Below are 15,232 nucleotides of genomic sequence, written 5' to 3'. Positions count from 1 at the left end.
TGATTTTTACTGAAAATCTTAAAAATCAGTAAAAATCAGTAATTCAGTTAAAAAGTTTATAACATAACACCTGATGATGGCTATATATAGCCGAAACATGTCGTAAAATGTTCCACATGCAAATCGAGTACTCGATACGGAACGTAAAATGATATTTTAATCTTTTAATTATCTTATATTGTGATTGACGGCCAATTTTAATATATTTTTAATATTATTTAAATAAATCACAATATGACGCACATACAATATCTTAGTAATGTTTTCTGTATAAAGTGGCGTCGTATTGTGGCAGTCAGACACCACTAATACAGTTTTGCCATCTAATAGCAGTACAATATATTGTTAAACGTAACATGGTAAACACTAAATGTGTTTTGACAACGAATTGTGATGGTTTCAGATGTAACAATTATTAGGACTTGTGACTCACTGTGTTCATGTGCTTCAGATATATCAGCTAGGTCTCGCTTCCAGGAACGTATCCAATTAGTCTTATCGTAATGCATTGCAATTAGGGTACATCATGATATTACCGACTGAACTTAGTTGCATGGTATCTCACTACAAGCTGCTGAAATCGCTTTTATGCAAGAACTGAAAGGCGTGGAGTTCTTTTATGTCGACCATTTTAGTTGTAAATCGTTAGAAAGTTTAGTTTGTTTTTGTAGTGATTATTTTCTGAACAGGATTGAAGCAGATACAATATTAAAGGCAAAAATTGTGTTCGATTTTTGTGTTCATCTTTTTCGTCCACACTTTTAGCTTTATTGTCGTCTCGTTCTTTTGATTCTTCCAATTTTGTTCTTGAAATCTGTTGACTTTTCCCCCCCTCAAAACATTGGCCGTCGTATTTGTAACTTCAGAATCTAAAATTTTTAAATGTAAAATCACGGGATCTACTATTGAAGAATGTTGAATCTTCACTCAAAGGAGACGACATATAGATTCTAAACTGATGTTTACCGAACTTAGTAATCGTTGTGGGTGTGTGTGCTCACATCTTGCAAAATGTGTGTAATTTTTCGTGTTTGTACAGGCGTGTAAACTTACGCAGACATAACTCGATAATTTTGCGGTGTTAGTGCTGAAAGTAATAATAATAAAGTGGTGAACGGGTATGTGTGTTTGTTCGAAGCAATGTCATAAAACATAAAAATACTTTTAGGAAAAAGAAAACCCAGGCGAATGAACCAAAGAGATGCCTGCGTATTTTTTATTTAGTGTTCTGTCTGACGACAGGTCCATATGAACAGGATCCTTCCATCCTTTTCTCGGACTGGGACCTGTTCATATACGTTCTTGGCAGATGATCCAGAAGTGGTTTGCCATTGCCTTCTTCTGTGTGTGAATGGAGTAATTGTTGGAATGCCACGGAGAAACCGGGGAAGCCCCCGGAGGAAAACTCCGTGTTGCCTAGACCACGGCCTTGCCCAACACAAGTTATAAATTCGGGCTTCAGATTCCAGTGGGTATCATGTGAACTCTTAACCTTCCTTAAGACTCAGTAACACCGAAATTTGTTAACAGAATGTGTTAATGGTTCCCTTGTGATTCTCATAACAAGCAGTGACTTTTACATCAACCAATTAATCTTTGAAACGAAAAAGCGTTCAGTTCTCTTTGATGTCAGAACCGAATCTTTATACAAAAAGTTTGAAGTTAGAACTTGAACCCAGACTTTTTAAATTCAGAATTCAGTGTATTTCTTTCGAATACAAAGCGATAAGAAGTCCTATGAACCCAGAAGTCCCTAAGTTTCTTGCACACTGCATGGAGGTCGGGATCGATACGACGCCCAGGAACTGGGGTGCTCCCCCCCTCGAAATTTAGTCCTCTTATCGCGGGAGCACGTATGTAGATCCAGGATGAGAAATCGTGCGATAAACGCAAGATAAAGACGACCAAGTGTCTCTGAATATTAGAGCTGGCTGCTGTAACCCAGCCAGTATAGTGACTGGCTACGGTCTGGACGACCGGGCTTCCATCCCCCGACGGGGGCAGCGGATTTTTCCTCTAGCCTCTGCGTCCAGACCGGCTCTGGGGCCCACCCAATCTCCTATCCAATGTGTACCGGGGTCCTTTCCCGGGGGTTAAGCGCTCACCTCCATCTAGTTCCGAGCGCAGACAGAAGACAAATAATTGGTCACTGTTTGCGATCGAAGTCCGGTCGTCAGACACTTTCTGTTTTAACCACTGCTGCGCTCTCTATCTGCAGGGTCGGGTGGGAGGTGAACTTTCAGACAGAACATACGCCACTTTTACATTAATCTTGTGTTGATTGAGTTTATTAATTTAAACGAATGATCAGATTACGTCTGATGGCTTCGTTCTTCATAATGAAGCAGGTTCTCAGGCAATGTAAATCACTTTGGCCATTAGCTGATTAAACATTGTGATCTACATGCAGAATAACTGTAATTAATTTTGTTAATTTTCTGAGAAACACGATCGTAGAACAAAGATTGCGTTCAGCCGTATCCATACTAAATTATCTATTGGAAAGTTCTTATTTTTTTGTAACTATAATTATATAAATAATTATTTATAACCGTAATAGGTTGTTAAGAAAACATCGCTGAGGAAACTCTTGTATTGTGTATCGCTTGTGCTCTTTTGGGTCGTGAACGCCTTGCAGGTGGTTAGCATCGTTTCACAGGAGATTTAATAAAATAAATCGTACAATACAAAATCCCACAAAAACTACAGTCGATATCTTCATCGACTGACAGCCTCAGAGCTCGGATTTTGTCTTGAAATTTGGAAATAGTTGTTGATTTTTGCAAAATTAACTCTATAATGAAACCCAAAGTTTCGTCAAAATATCTCGTCACTGGACACTGTATAACCTTTCTATTATACTATAATATCATCTTCGTCCGTTGTTGTGTGGGGCAGTGAACAGAAACTTTGTGTACATTTCTTGTTTCCTGAAGAATATAAATGTATGTCTTCTGTCTGTCACAGCTTTTTCTATTTGATGAAAAGGAGTCTACACAGTGAATCTAATTTTGTTTTAATCCTCCCCCATTTAATTAATTAATATGAGCTGTTAATGGTATCCTCAGTGTATGATTATTAAGATTTTTTTTTTTTTAAATTTTGAAACTCAAATTTACTCGCGTGTCACATGCAGCACTCAGTCCACAGATTAACAACCTGTTAGAATGCACATCGCATGTGATATGCATAGTTACACAGATCAGACTCCTGTGATCGCTAACGACTTTATATGGCCGCGAGGCGCGTGCTACTGTCTGGCAGTTAACGTATTTCTGCCTGTAACGCGGAATAGATACAATTTAAACGTAAACAAAGAGATCCCCGTGGGGGGAAAAATAGGACAAAAACGGCTAAATTGGTTTCCAGCACAGCCTGACCACACGCGTAGCAATGTCCCCAAAACTTCATTTCGCTCGGGATGTCTGAAAGGGTCGATACACACAAATTCTGCAGTTGTGATAAAATGATGGACTCCTATTGGCTCTCAGAGATGTATTTGCAGTGTACACCCATCACGTGATGTCTCTGTTGTTTCAATCAACACGCAGAAAGTTGCTAAATTAATACACAGTTGTCCTTGTTTTTTTTATTCGTTTATAACTTTATTTGCACTAACGTGATTTCGTAATATGGTTTATTGAGAACTGTTTAAGAAATTAAAATTAATTATTTTGGTTTTCCGTCAAATCACAATGTATTTAAAATAAGATAATTAAAATATCATTCTGTGTTCCATATCGAATAATCGATTTACAATTGGAACATTTACAACATGTTTCGGTTTTATTAAACCATCATCAGGTGTAAAATTATATTAATAAATTTAAAACTCAATTACAATTTTTTACAATTTTTCGTAGTGTAGTTTTTTTGGAGGTCGTGTCCAGATATTTTCATATAATGGATCAACTTTATTGTTTGAAGTGATGCTTTTGATGTTTACATCGGTCAAACAATACATCGAAAAGTGACGTAATCTGAATTAACAAAATTTGTACATAAGAAGATTTATGCGTTACATCATGTACTAACAGCGCTGTGCGTGGTGGACTATTTTTAGAAGAAATTTATGAAGATTGATTTGAGCGTTATGTAAAGTAGGTATTTTTAAGACCGACGCGAACAAAAATTAGCCTCGATCATTATTTAATGTAGTCTCATCAGTACCAAGTTTTCATTAAAATTCTTGCATGGTTTCGGAAATGTAACACGGTTTCTTAAACGTAAGAACTTAACCTCACTTTCAGACCTTCAGCTCCATCCGGTTCCTGAGAAGAAACAGTAATGTATTATTAAAAAAAATATATAAGTAGCCATAGCAACGAAACTGATTGTAGAGCCGACAAAATTTCCATTTAACAGTTGGCAACACAGAAAATGAATCCCATTTACCTATTGCTTCATACAATTGAATAAGTTGGTTACAGGCTTTTCCAGCTGAATTTCAAAACAAATTAAAAGTTTGGAACGCGTCTGTTTGGGGGTGGGGGGTGGATTCCTACACAGGTCCTATTGATTTCGCATCGGAAGGGGGCGATCCCCTGGAGAGGCGACCTGCCAGGGACCACAGAACGGTCCCTGGCAGAGTTATAATCAGACCACGTTGGCACAAAGCCGGAATGGGGTTTTCTACGCACCTGCGTGCCTTGTCTAGACATGCACACGCACTTCGTAGTAGCTGTTTAAATGGCAAGTTTGTGATTAATGTGCCACACTTTGGCGACGGAAGGTTACTGGCACTGAGCTCACGTATCCAACTTCTCCACGCCCCGTACAAGCCTCCTTTATGGAACGTAAAATAAATACAAGGAAGAATAGATAAAGAGGAAAAGTATGTAGAAGAATGTGTACAAAGAGGAGAATTAGATAAAGGATAAGACACAGATTAAGATAAAATACAAATGCGAAGAATAATTTTCTGCCGAATTTATTCCTAAATTATGGAAGTTGTATTCTGTGATACTGCGTATTGTAGTTTGGTAGAAGTTTACCGACGATGAAGGCAGCAAGCACATCTGAAACGTCGATTATTTTTTTACCACATTACACTCCGCAGCATCCTAGAAGACAGACATATTCGTACTCTCCGCCTTGAGAACCTGAAATGTGTACCTGGTATAACAATAGCTGCTCTGTGTAGGACAGAGGACCCACGACTGCCCGATTCCTCACGCAAGGAGCCCTACAAAATGTCGGTTTCAAAAGACATTTGGTAGGAACCTTGAATGGGGGATAAGCCCACGTTAGGCTCTCGCCCGCATGCAATAACATATACAAATATTTGCTTATGTGCCCCAAACAAGATTTGAACCCGCGATATTGTTGTTTGAGCTATCGAAACCTTGCACCGGAATAATAGTATTAGTATAATAGTATGTAGCCGTCATCAGACTGCATGATTTAAGGCCACCTCCATTAACGCGAGGTTCTAAGTCACCACTACAGCGGGGCTAGCTTTGCTGTGCTGCGAATTCTGAGCTGTCTTCACTCACCTGGGCTGTATTATCCGTGTTACAACGTTGTTAAATTTTGATGCGACATTGAAACTTACAATTTGGTGACTAGTGCCATCGTGCTGTGGAATGTTACTCGGAATTTCGGTGAAAATGGCGTCTCTCTGTTGGAGGCAAATTAATAAATGTGTAGCTGTGGGACTGAGCGCCCCATTTGACTGTTACAGGCGGACATAGTTCCAGACCTCGCGCCCTGCTACGAATCTGAGGATGAGACGATGGGGCGACGAAACAAAGTGGCAAGTGATCTGCACCTCCAGCGCAACAAGAGAGGAACCCCACTGTACTCCAAGGAGGACATCCGAGAACAATACTGCATCACTAGCAAGCAGCTGGACGTGCTGGAACGGGAAAGGGGATCCGGGCTCTTCGGCTGTCTCTCAAACTACCACGTGAGTTTCTTGTCTGCACGCCACTGTGAATACAGAAGCGTTATCCTGAAGATGGAGGCAGAATATTACCCCGAAACGTTAATAACCACCTACGAGGTAACTACCTGGATACGTCAGCTGTTTAGCCGTTGAAGGAACGTGCGGAAATTTTCTGCGAGGAAGTTGTTGGCACTTTAGCGTAATGATGCAATTATAACCCGATTTGACAAAAACATTCCGATTTTGACCACATAATTACGGCACGCATTACATTGGATATGTTCCATAACTATGATTTTCCCTTAGTATAAAACAGAGAAATGAATTAGAATTTTATAATACTGTACATTCACCAATAAAGTTCACTTCTGCCGTCCAGGTAGACACTAATGTAGTATAGCAAAATGTATTTTAATGCTCATACGCATTTATCTACTATCCATGCGTGCTACATGCCCCGTCCATGTCGCCGTACTTGATGTAATCATCATAATAGTACTTGGCGAAGGGTACAATTTGTAGAACTCCTCATTTTGCAAGTTTCTGCAGCCCCCGTGTAGTTTCATCCATCTCAGGTCAAAATATTCTCCTCGGTAAACAGTTCTTAGACACCGTCAATAATTCAAACCCAAAACTTAAACCTACGCAATTGATGGCGATTATTGCGCTGAGTTCCGTCATCACGAGAACTCATGTCGTTGCAGGAGAGTACCTGCCGGTCGCGGAACTCCCTGCTGTCCGTCTGTGTGAGGCGAAAGGTTCCTAGCGACGAGAACCTGCACGAACTATGTCGCCGTCCTGCCGCAGTCTACGCGCCGCTCCCTCGTTGGCCCCGTTACCCGCCTCCAGCACCGCCGCCCCCAGAACTCTGTCTCTATGACGACGACCTGGAGTATTCCTACTTCCGGCGCCGTCCCAGAGCACTGTGCAACGCCGTCGCAGACCCCAAGACGTACACGTGGATGACTGAGGACGAGGAATCCACCCGGATGGTGAGTGGCTCGCCTCCTGTTGTCGGTGTTCTGTCAATAAAGGAATTGTCTGAGGACCTCCCAGCAGTCTGGACGTCGACGTTGGTCCTTTGGGTTGTAACATCGTGTAGACTTTTGGTCACCGTAACATCGTGTAGACTTTTGGTTACCGTAACATCGTGTAGACTTTTGGTCACCGTAACATCGTGTAGACTTTTGGTCACTGTAACATCGTGTAGACTTTTGGTCACCGTAACATTGTGTAGATTTTTGGTCACTGTAACATCGTATAGACTTTTGGTCACCGTAACATCTTGTAGACTTTTGGTCACCGTAACATCGTGTAGACTTTTGGTCACTGTAAATCTTGGAATTAGTTGAGGAACGAGTGGAGAGGACCACTTGATCGTACAGAGTGTCCCAAAAATATGTGTTTATTGCGAGACCATTACGAGTGACACGCCTTTTAGAGTTTAAGAAAAGAATGGATCTCGTGCCTCCTAAATTAGAGGCTTGATGCGGTGATTCGACGATGTTTATCATCTCCTACCTTGACCCGTATTGATTTCGTTGTATCCAGGTATAACAGAGGGATTAATTATTTATTTTTAATTACATTTTGATAACACAGTATGTGACAAACCACAGAATAGAGCGTATGAACTGTTGATAAAGGTCGGGGCCTTTTATGTGTAGCCCCCCTTAAATTATTGGGCGGTAAAACACAAAAGAGCCCGCTAAAATACGATCGTGGGATAACGAATCGTGTGGTTTACAGCCGGAAGGCTAAATCTCGGTACTGAACGCGGCTCAACCAGATTCATATTAGCGAAACATATTTCCTGAATATACATTTTCCTGAGCTCAGAGGATCAGAATAAATTTCCCTGACTTTCGTAAGCTTTTAGGTTCTCAAGGCGGTGAAGTTATGTCTGTCTACTTGGTTCTTGTGTCGTGTAATTTTAGCGACGTTTTAGAGGTACTTGTAACTCATGGCCCTGATGATGGAGGAAGCTAACATCTCTGAAACGTCGGTAAACTTCTACAAGACTACACGACGCCAACAACCCAGAAGACAGACATAACTTTAATGTTTTTTTGTTCAGAAATTACCGTTTTTGAATCTTCTCCAGGAAATCGACTATCCTTGATTTTTCAGCGTCTTTTCATGCAAATATCCCATTATTTTTCTGTCCGTTGTTTACTTTGGATGATAGTTGATACGAATCAAACCGCATTAATTGGTGCCCTGAGGTTTATTTGGTTTTCCTCTGACTCTCCCTGCAGTTAAGTAACGTGCGATCCATTGAAATGACTGAAAGCTCATAAGATGACGTTTGTGGTCTAAGAGCTGGCCACTTATACTTCTTCTGAGCGCCGAATTTAAAAATACGTGGAGCTGTACATTGACTCCCCCCCCCCATGCGTCTTCATGGCGTAATGATTAATTAAGCACAGGGACAAATTTTACCTTTCCGTTACCCTGTAATATTTGTTCCGGATTATTTAGTAAATATGTGGCTTTACTAAATTTTTGGATACTTTGAAATAAATTGTAAAATACGTTCTGATAATTCTGTACCTGGTCTCAGTACAGCTGCACCGCGCGATGCTTTTATTAACACTTTGGTTACTGACGTCATTTTATATACAATTTCCGCTAATCTTGTCTCTGCTCGGGCAAACTCCGACTGCGTGAAGAGAGTTTAAGGAAATTAAGTCCACGAAGGGGCGAAAAGGGACGGAATTACGTCTGGAAGTGATGAGATGCGAGTAACTCACATTAGAACCTCGATTTTATGCAGGAGGTCAATCGACAGAGCGCCGTTGGGAGGGGTTTGGACCCCAGTTGAGGCACAAAGTTTCCATTGGGTCTTGCACAAGAACGGCAGAGTGTTCAATGTGTTGTTCCCTTGAAGCCGAAGCTCTGATTACCTCAAAGAAAACATGACGTTCCTCAGTTACAAAGATTAACTTTGCAAAGGAAAAGAATACGTGACCTCCCCAATTTGCGTTAATTTAGTGCAATTAGTACAAGTAATAAATAACAATTACCGATAATCTAAAAAATTGTGTAAATAGATTTATATTCATGAAAAATTTTATTACGATAGACACTGCTTATTGTCTGAGAAAAGATACACAACATGTCTGGAGTTTGTCCGCCCCAGGTCATTGGTTGTTATTATAATCAGGCCGGGCGTCTATTTTCTAATGTCGCTCACAATGCCATCCCAATGGTTTGAGTCACATTCCTGGTACTTGTAATGGCGTCCCGACGCTCGGCGCCGGTGTTCCAGATTTGTCTCCAGTGTCAACTGGAGACTTGTCTGGGGTAAATTTAGCCGGCGTCGCGCAAGCGTTCCGCTTCGGCGATTATCTGTCTACTATGTGTACAGGAAAGGCCTCGCCCGATTCTTGACGGAGAATATGATGGGATTCTCCATTATCCGCGCCGCCCTGGGTCGTGTCTGGCCCGCTATCCTGCCCACAGTCACTACCTGAGCTACAGCACTGAGTTCCTGGCAGGTCCATGTCCCGCGCATCCTGACCTGCCGCCTCCGCCTCCACCGCCCCCAGCCCTGCCCCACCACCACGAGGCAGCGCCCCCACATCGGACGAAACATGTCAGCTTCGGCCGCTCGTATACTCTAACCTCGTTTGACGACGCCGTGAGCAGTAAGCCCGTGGTACTCGCCCGCAGCCAGGAGAGACTCATCGACGGGAAGAAGAGCCTGGGCGAACAGCAGCTGGGCGGTTCGGCGGTGGGCGAGTCGCCCAAAGTCGTCGTTATGGGTGAGTGAACTCAGCTGACTTCCTGCGCAGTTCAGGAACTTGAAACAGTTTATTATAGCTCTTAATCTGGTCAGGGTGTTCCGGAACCAGGATGTTCATCACCGTGTCCACAAAAGCCCACAAGTGGACTCCGTCCTGGACCAATGAATTCTAAATTCTAAATCACCAGTAGTTTAAGGTGGGTTCTATGCTTGCATTAGAGCAAATCACAGTTGTCCTTTCTCGTAGAAAAAGTCAAACGAGCGCTCATGAAGACGGAGGCGACACAGACGGAGGTGTGTTTGGGGCGCAAACCACTTGCACCGACCTACCTGTCACTGAGCCCCCGAACCATCCATAGGGTCCGCATGGTGTCACAAGGGGCGCAGACCAACGGAAACAACACGGGGCGACGCCTGATGAAGAGCTATTCGGAAGCTGGAGAAAGGTTTGGCGTCTCGACGTCTGTCGGCGCCGGCTACCCCTACCACTACCCCATGGACGGGTATGAAGACGTAAGGAGAGGGTCAGAACACGAGCCGTTACACCGGACTCAATCCGAAGAGCCCCCGAGATCTCCGTTCCTCGTGACGACGCCACCTGAGAGTCTGAGCAACCTGTCTGAGCCCCAGGGTGCCAGAACCACGGGACCTCCCTCCACCACAGAGACGCTGCATACCCCAGCGCAGCAGACGGAGTCTGCCAAGAAGAAATCCTCTAAGACCTACAAAGAAATCTTCATCGACTTCGAACCGCAGAGGGCAGAGCGACGTGGAAAGAAACGAGTGTTACAAAAGACTTTGTCCGAAGGTGAGCGTCAGTTAGCGTTGCGCTTGAAAATGGTAGAGCGACCGATGATTTGACTTATCGACTCTTAGGATTGTTTATTTCATCTTTAAAGGTTATTTTAACGTCGGATGACATGGAAAGATGAATGGTCAGGCGGAAATAATTATGAAAGGGGCAGTCTTCGGTTGTTTTAAGGCGCTACCCCGAAGTCCTGCTATTCAGACAGAAAAACGCCGAGACAGAAAGTTGCTAGGCCTTTTCGATTCGATCCGGATACCTCTCAAATACGAATCACTACACCACGGCTTTCGATAGGATCTGAAACAAAGTGATCTTTATCTGTTTGACGCAGTCGCCTGGAGAATCTGAGGAAGACCTTGAGGAGCGTTGTCAGGATTCGAGTCTTGCACCTCCAAAATACAAGTTCAGGCTTACAGTCTAACATCCAGCTAGCTCAGTTTCTCTCCTCTTTTAATTTAGGTGATAGACGATAGTAATCGATTTTTTGCTTAGGATCGATTGATCGATTTAAATCGTAGTCTTGTTGCTTGCAAAGTGATGATTGGTTCGTAGCCGTAAGTGACGGAAATATGTTCATGAGATTACTGTAATGAATAAATTATCGGTTTATTTTTAATAAAGTTCCCGGTGAATGACTTGCGCAAAGTATCATAACAATAAAGTAAGCTCTCGTTTCAGACTTAATTAATTTTCCGGAGTCTTTTGTTTCGTGTACATCGTAACAATGAAGTTGATTTAAGTAATCTTTCCGTACATGGAAAGGGTTTATAATTAATTTTATTCTCATTCTTAGTATCGTAACGTGAAATTATTTAGAATTCTTGGAATTAATTTCTTCGTAGAAATTTAATATTTGACAACGCGAAATGAACTGCTATGAGTAGAATATTTTGCGTTTTACCGGTTGCTAATTGCTTCGGCGCGAAACTTGCCTTAAGCGTTTGGCCCTCACGACACAAAAATTAGTTTTGGGTTGTTCACGTGAAACCACCAGCTTGACTGCGTTTCTGGTTAGCAGTCCTGAGAGACAAGTGACCAGTTTCCTCTGCAGGTGAGATCCTGGTAGAACGTCGTCGTAGCAGCGCGTTTAACAGCACCGCGGACGCTGACCTGTTGGCGGATGACGGCCCAGACGGACTTGAGGGCGAGGCGGATGTACAAGAGGACAGCGACTACGGGTCGTGCTACCCTGGCCATCTGGAAGATCACGACGGCTATTTGGAGCCCCTTGAAAAGAGGCCCGCCTCACTCTTCTCGTCAACACCAGACGACCTGGAGGCGGGGGGGACCAGTCCTCCGCTCACGGAGGACCAGCAGGTATCTCGGATGGCTCCAGTGTTCTTAATTAACTAACTAGACGGCTTAAGGAACCGAAAAGGTTCATCACCGAATTAACCAAAGCCCTCCACCGGACCCTGTCCTGCCTTCAACTCCTGCCTCTTATTAACCGCGAAAATTGCAGTTTTCGTACTGCAGTAAAACGCATCCGAGTTCACGACTTACGGGAAATCTGCGATGAATTTCTGTCTGTTTACGATACATAAACAGACTCGGGTAAAATAATGCGTCATAAAACTACAAATAGAAAAAAAAATGTTCCTCTGCGAGTGGTAAACCCAGGACAATTTTTTTTAAGATAAACAAATGGATGTCCGTGAACCTTAGTGCGTCGTATAAAACATATTAAACGACATTTTTGACATTATGAAGAATTTCATTTGAAACCGTCGAAGATCGCGCGTTGTACGAAAAAAAATTGTTGTCTTGTAGGATTTGAGGTGAGTCAAAAGATGGATCTCTTCTGGGTTGTTGCGCCGAGTTTACCGACGTTTCAGAGGCACTTGCTGCTTCCATCATAATTCGCCTTGATGATGGAGGCAGCAGGGACCGCAACTCGACGCAACAGAAGACAGCTGTCTCCAAAAAAAAAAAAACTTTATCGTTCCGCCTTGAATTTTAACGGGTATTGGTAGTACTGAAAACCAGAGAAAGCAGATAGTGAGTGTCGAAGATTGGCGGATTTTGCTATCCCTGAACCTGCGTCGTGTGTGAATTTTGGAATAATTAAGCAGCGAATTAATCGGTTGGTTAATTAGTAAATTAAACGCAGTCTAGCGCAGAGAGGGGGGCGGTCTGAATCCGGAGGTTTGTCGACAGGAGGACGAGTTTCACGAGAACCTCATCTATGGCGGCCTGTTTCGTAAGCGAAGTGTGTCCTTGGAAGACGCGGCGATGTCGTCCACCGCCAGCGACCCGGACATCGCCGTGTTCCAACAGCAGCAGCAGCAGGAACCCGATGACGAGGTGTCCGAGGCGCGGTCGGCCCCTCCCGGGGTGCATCAAGATCGAGAGGAAATTAGCGAGGAGGAGGAGGAGGAGGTCGACGTCCTGGAGCGGGAAGAGGAACAGACGGTCCCACAGGTGGTAAATGTTATTTGACGGCGTTGCATCAATTGTAGGGGATGTTTGGTGTTGTTATCAGCTACGGGGAGTGAGCGGCCGTTGTGAAGAATAATATTTTATTTTTAATTGCTTTCTCATGTGGCGTTAATTGTTAGCTTAATGTATTTTTATATTCGTCGGAGTATTTCACGATGATTTTCCTGCCAAATGTTTGTTCGTTTGTTGAAGTTATTTTACAGATTTATTTATTTCGAATTTATTAGGTGGCTGGCTACACGTAATTTTGGTATTGTTGTTGTTGTTGTTGTTGTTGTTGTTGTCGTCATTGTTTTGTTGTTATAATTACCACTTCATCACTGCTTCTTTCATTACATTTCCGTAATTTTACTTAAATATTCAGTAGGAACAATTATTAAGGAACGAACACGATCATCAAGACATGAACACTATTTGGTCCCTTAAATCGAGAATGGGGGCTGAAATTACGTTTCTGGAAACAGGGCTACCAAGATTACACACGAAGTGCCGTGTTTTAGTAACGTACGTCTGCGGGCTGTTCTTTCTGGAAATGGAATGTGTTTCGTGACAAAATTTGGTTACGAAAATAGAGATTTTGTGATAGGTTCATGCCAACAAGACAGCTGATTTTAAACATCGGCTTCACTCTCCCAAAAAAACAAAAACAAAATTAAACCTAAGATACGCTGCTTATCCAAAATTGTGTCTTATATTTTCATTTGGATTGAATTGATGATCAAAAATCACGTCTCTGAATCCAAAAGTTTAAGAAATAAAAAAAGGGGGGGGGAATTATATGTGTGGGGAATCTTTTAGACAAAGAATAATTTTTTCTTCTCTTCAGACTTTACAGGAGAGAAATTTTTTGGAGACATGTTCATTCTGGACCCAACAAAAGGGAGCAATTTGTAACTCTTTGCTTCGAGGGAAAAGGGAAAGATTACAGCGTACAATAACTAAAATCATGGAAAATGATTTATTTCGAAGATGTACATACACCATATTATCAAAAACTGTGAGATACTTCGGGACATGAGACATGCAGACGAGCATATACATAACCTTACCACGTTCCATTCATTTTACGCATTTTTGTTGTTTTAAAGAATACATTAGCGTTATAAGAACCATGTTCCTAAAATCACCACAAAAAATGTTGAAGTCCCACTGAGCGGTATTGCACGTATTGTGTAATGTTTGCAGAAGAAGGATGAGGTTGACGTGAGTCCTCCTCAGTCACAGGAGAAAACACGCAAGGACGCAGAGCTGCTGCCATCTACGACGCCATTGACACAGCCATCTTCTCTGTTCGCCTCGAGCGACTCTCTGGCAAATGACTTGCGCGATCATAGTGACGGAATCTGGAACGAATCGCAGGCCACGGTGAGCTGAAAGCTTTCTTGAAGAAATTGTGATCCGCGTCTGACAATTCCAGATGGTTCTCGAGGACGTGTTAAATTTAATAAAGAAGAACACGGACGCAACTCGGAGCCTATTGGGGGGGGGGGGGGTAGGTAGGAAGAGCATTTAAAATGTAACCACAGAAGTTCTGTCTGTTTTCTTCGGATATTGTGTATTGTCACGATTAAATTATATTCCTCCAGGAAATTTTATCTACAAGTTTCAGTCCACGATCAATTAATCCAACATTTCTTTGGCCGCAGACATTTTGTCGTATATTCTTCTTGGAGACAAAGACAGAACCAGTTTCCAAAATATTACAAAAATTTTATGTACATGTTGAATTACGTGCAAAGATTGAAAATATTAGAGCTACATGAAAATTAATTTGAACCTGGGTCTACAATATTTGCCAGTTAATTTGGCAAGAAATTTTGAATAGCGGCCAATGACTCTGATGAATTTGTTCTGAAAGAAGTTTCTCGTGGTTTTCCCCAGTCTTTTCAGGTACCATAGAATAGACCACATCTTATATCCAGCTCATTTTTTCAAAAATTCTGTTACCAGTGCATTGTCAAATAACAAAAGACTGAATCAAGAAGCATAAACCAAAGAAGATAATTGTTGAAGCCACGAAATAAATAATGTTGATGATTAATGATAACAATGACAAATATAATGATGACAACAACAGTGATAATAATAATAATAATAATAATAATATTAATTATTATAATAATACGAGAAATGAAATATTGAAACATAAAGCAAACACTGTCTAATATAAACATAATTCTTTATTTATGTAAATATAAAACCAAATCTTAACCTTTATCGTCCTTACATCGCTTCTTAAGCGCAGTCCATTACTAAACCATCGGCAATGCCGAGCCATCGATGTTTCGATTGCATTTCTCTGCAAGATAATATATAAATATAGCCCATTTCCATTTTAATTCCTTTTATA

General features: G+C 42.0%; 1 protein-coding gene across 12 annotated transcripts in view; it reads left to right on the top strand.

The window, feature by feature from the left end:
- Positions 1-15,232, top strand: part of LOC110827811 (uncharacterized) — a 151,487-nt gene that overhangs the window by 119,696 nt on the left and 16,559 nt on the right. For 8 of the 12 annotated variants that reach the window (XM_087358607.1, XM_087358606.1, XM_087358611.1 and 5 more), the window contains 7 exons: positions 5,684-5,908; positions 6,592-6,879; positions 9,258-9,654; positions 9,883-10,443; positions 11,495-11,760; positions 12,601-12,867; positions 14,068-14,247. In XM_087358607.1, coding sequence (XP_087214733.1) covers positions 5,684-5,908; positions 6,592-6,879; positions 9,258-9,654; positions 9,883-10,443; positions 11,495-11,760; positions 12,601-12,867; positions 14,068-14,247 — 2,184 coding nt within the window. The remainder of the gene's footprint in view (positions 1-5,683; positions 5,909-6,591; positions 6,880-9,257; positions 9,655-9,882; positions 10,444-11,494; positions 11,761-12,600; positions 12,868-14,067; positions 14,248-15,232) is intronic. The other 4 variants (XM_087358605.1, XM_087358610.1, XM_087358608.1 and 1 more) reach the window with 4 other exon arrangements.

The sequence above is a fragment of the Zootermopsis nevadensis genome, unplaced genomic scaffold (genome assembly GCF_977971745.1).
Source record: "Zootermopsis nevadensis isolate Lab colony 2312 unplaced genomic scaffold, Znev_1.0 Znev_ptg000030l, whole genome shotgun sequence".
In the NCBI taxonomy this organism is placed as follows: domain Eukaryota; kingdom Metazoa; phylum Arthropoda; class Insecta; order Blattodea; family Termopsidae; genus Zootermopsis; species Zootermopsis nevadensis.
The sequence above is the reverse complement of the archived record's forward strand: the minus strand, read 5'-3'. Positions and strand labels throughout refer to the sequence as shown.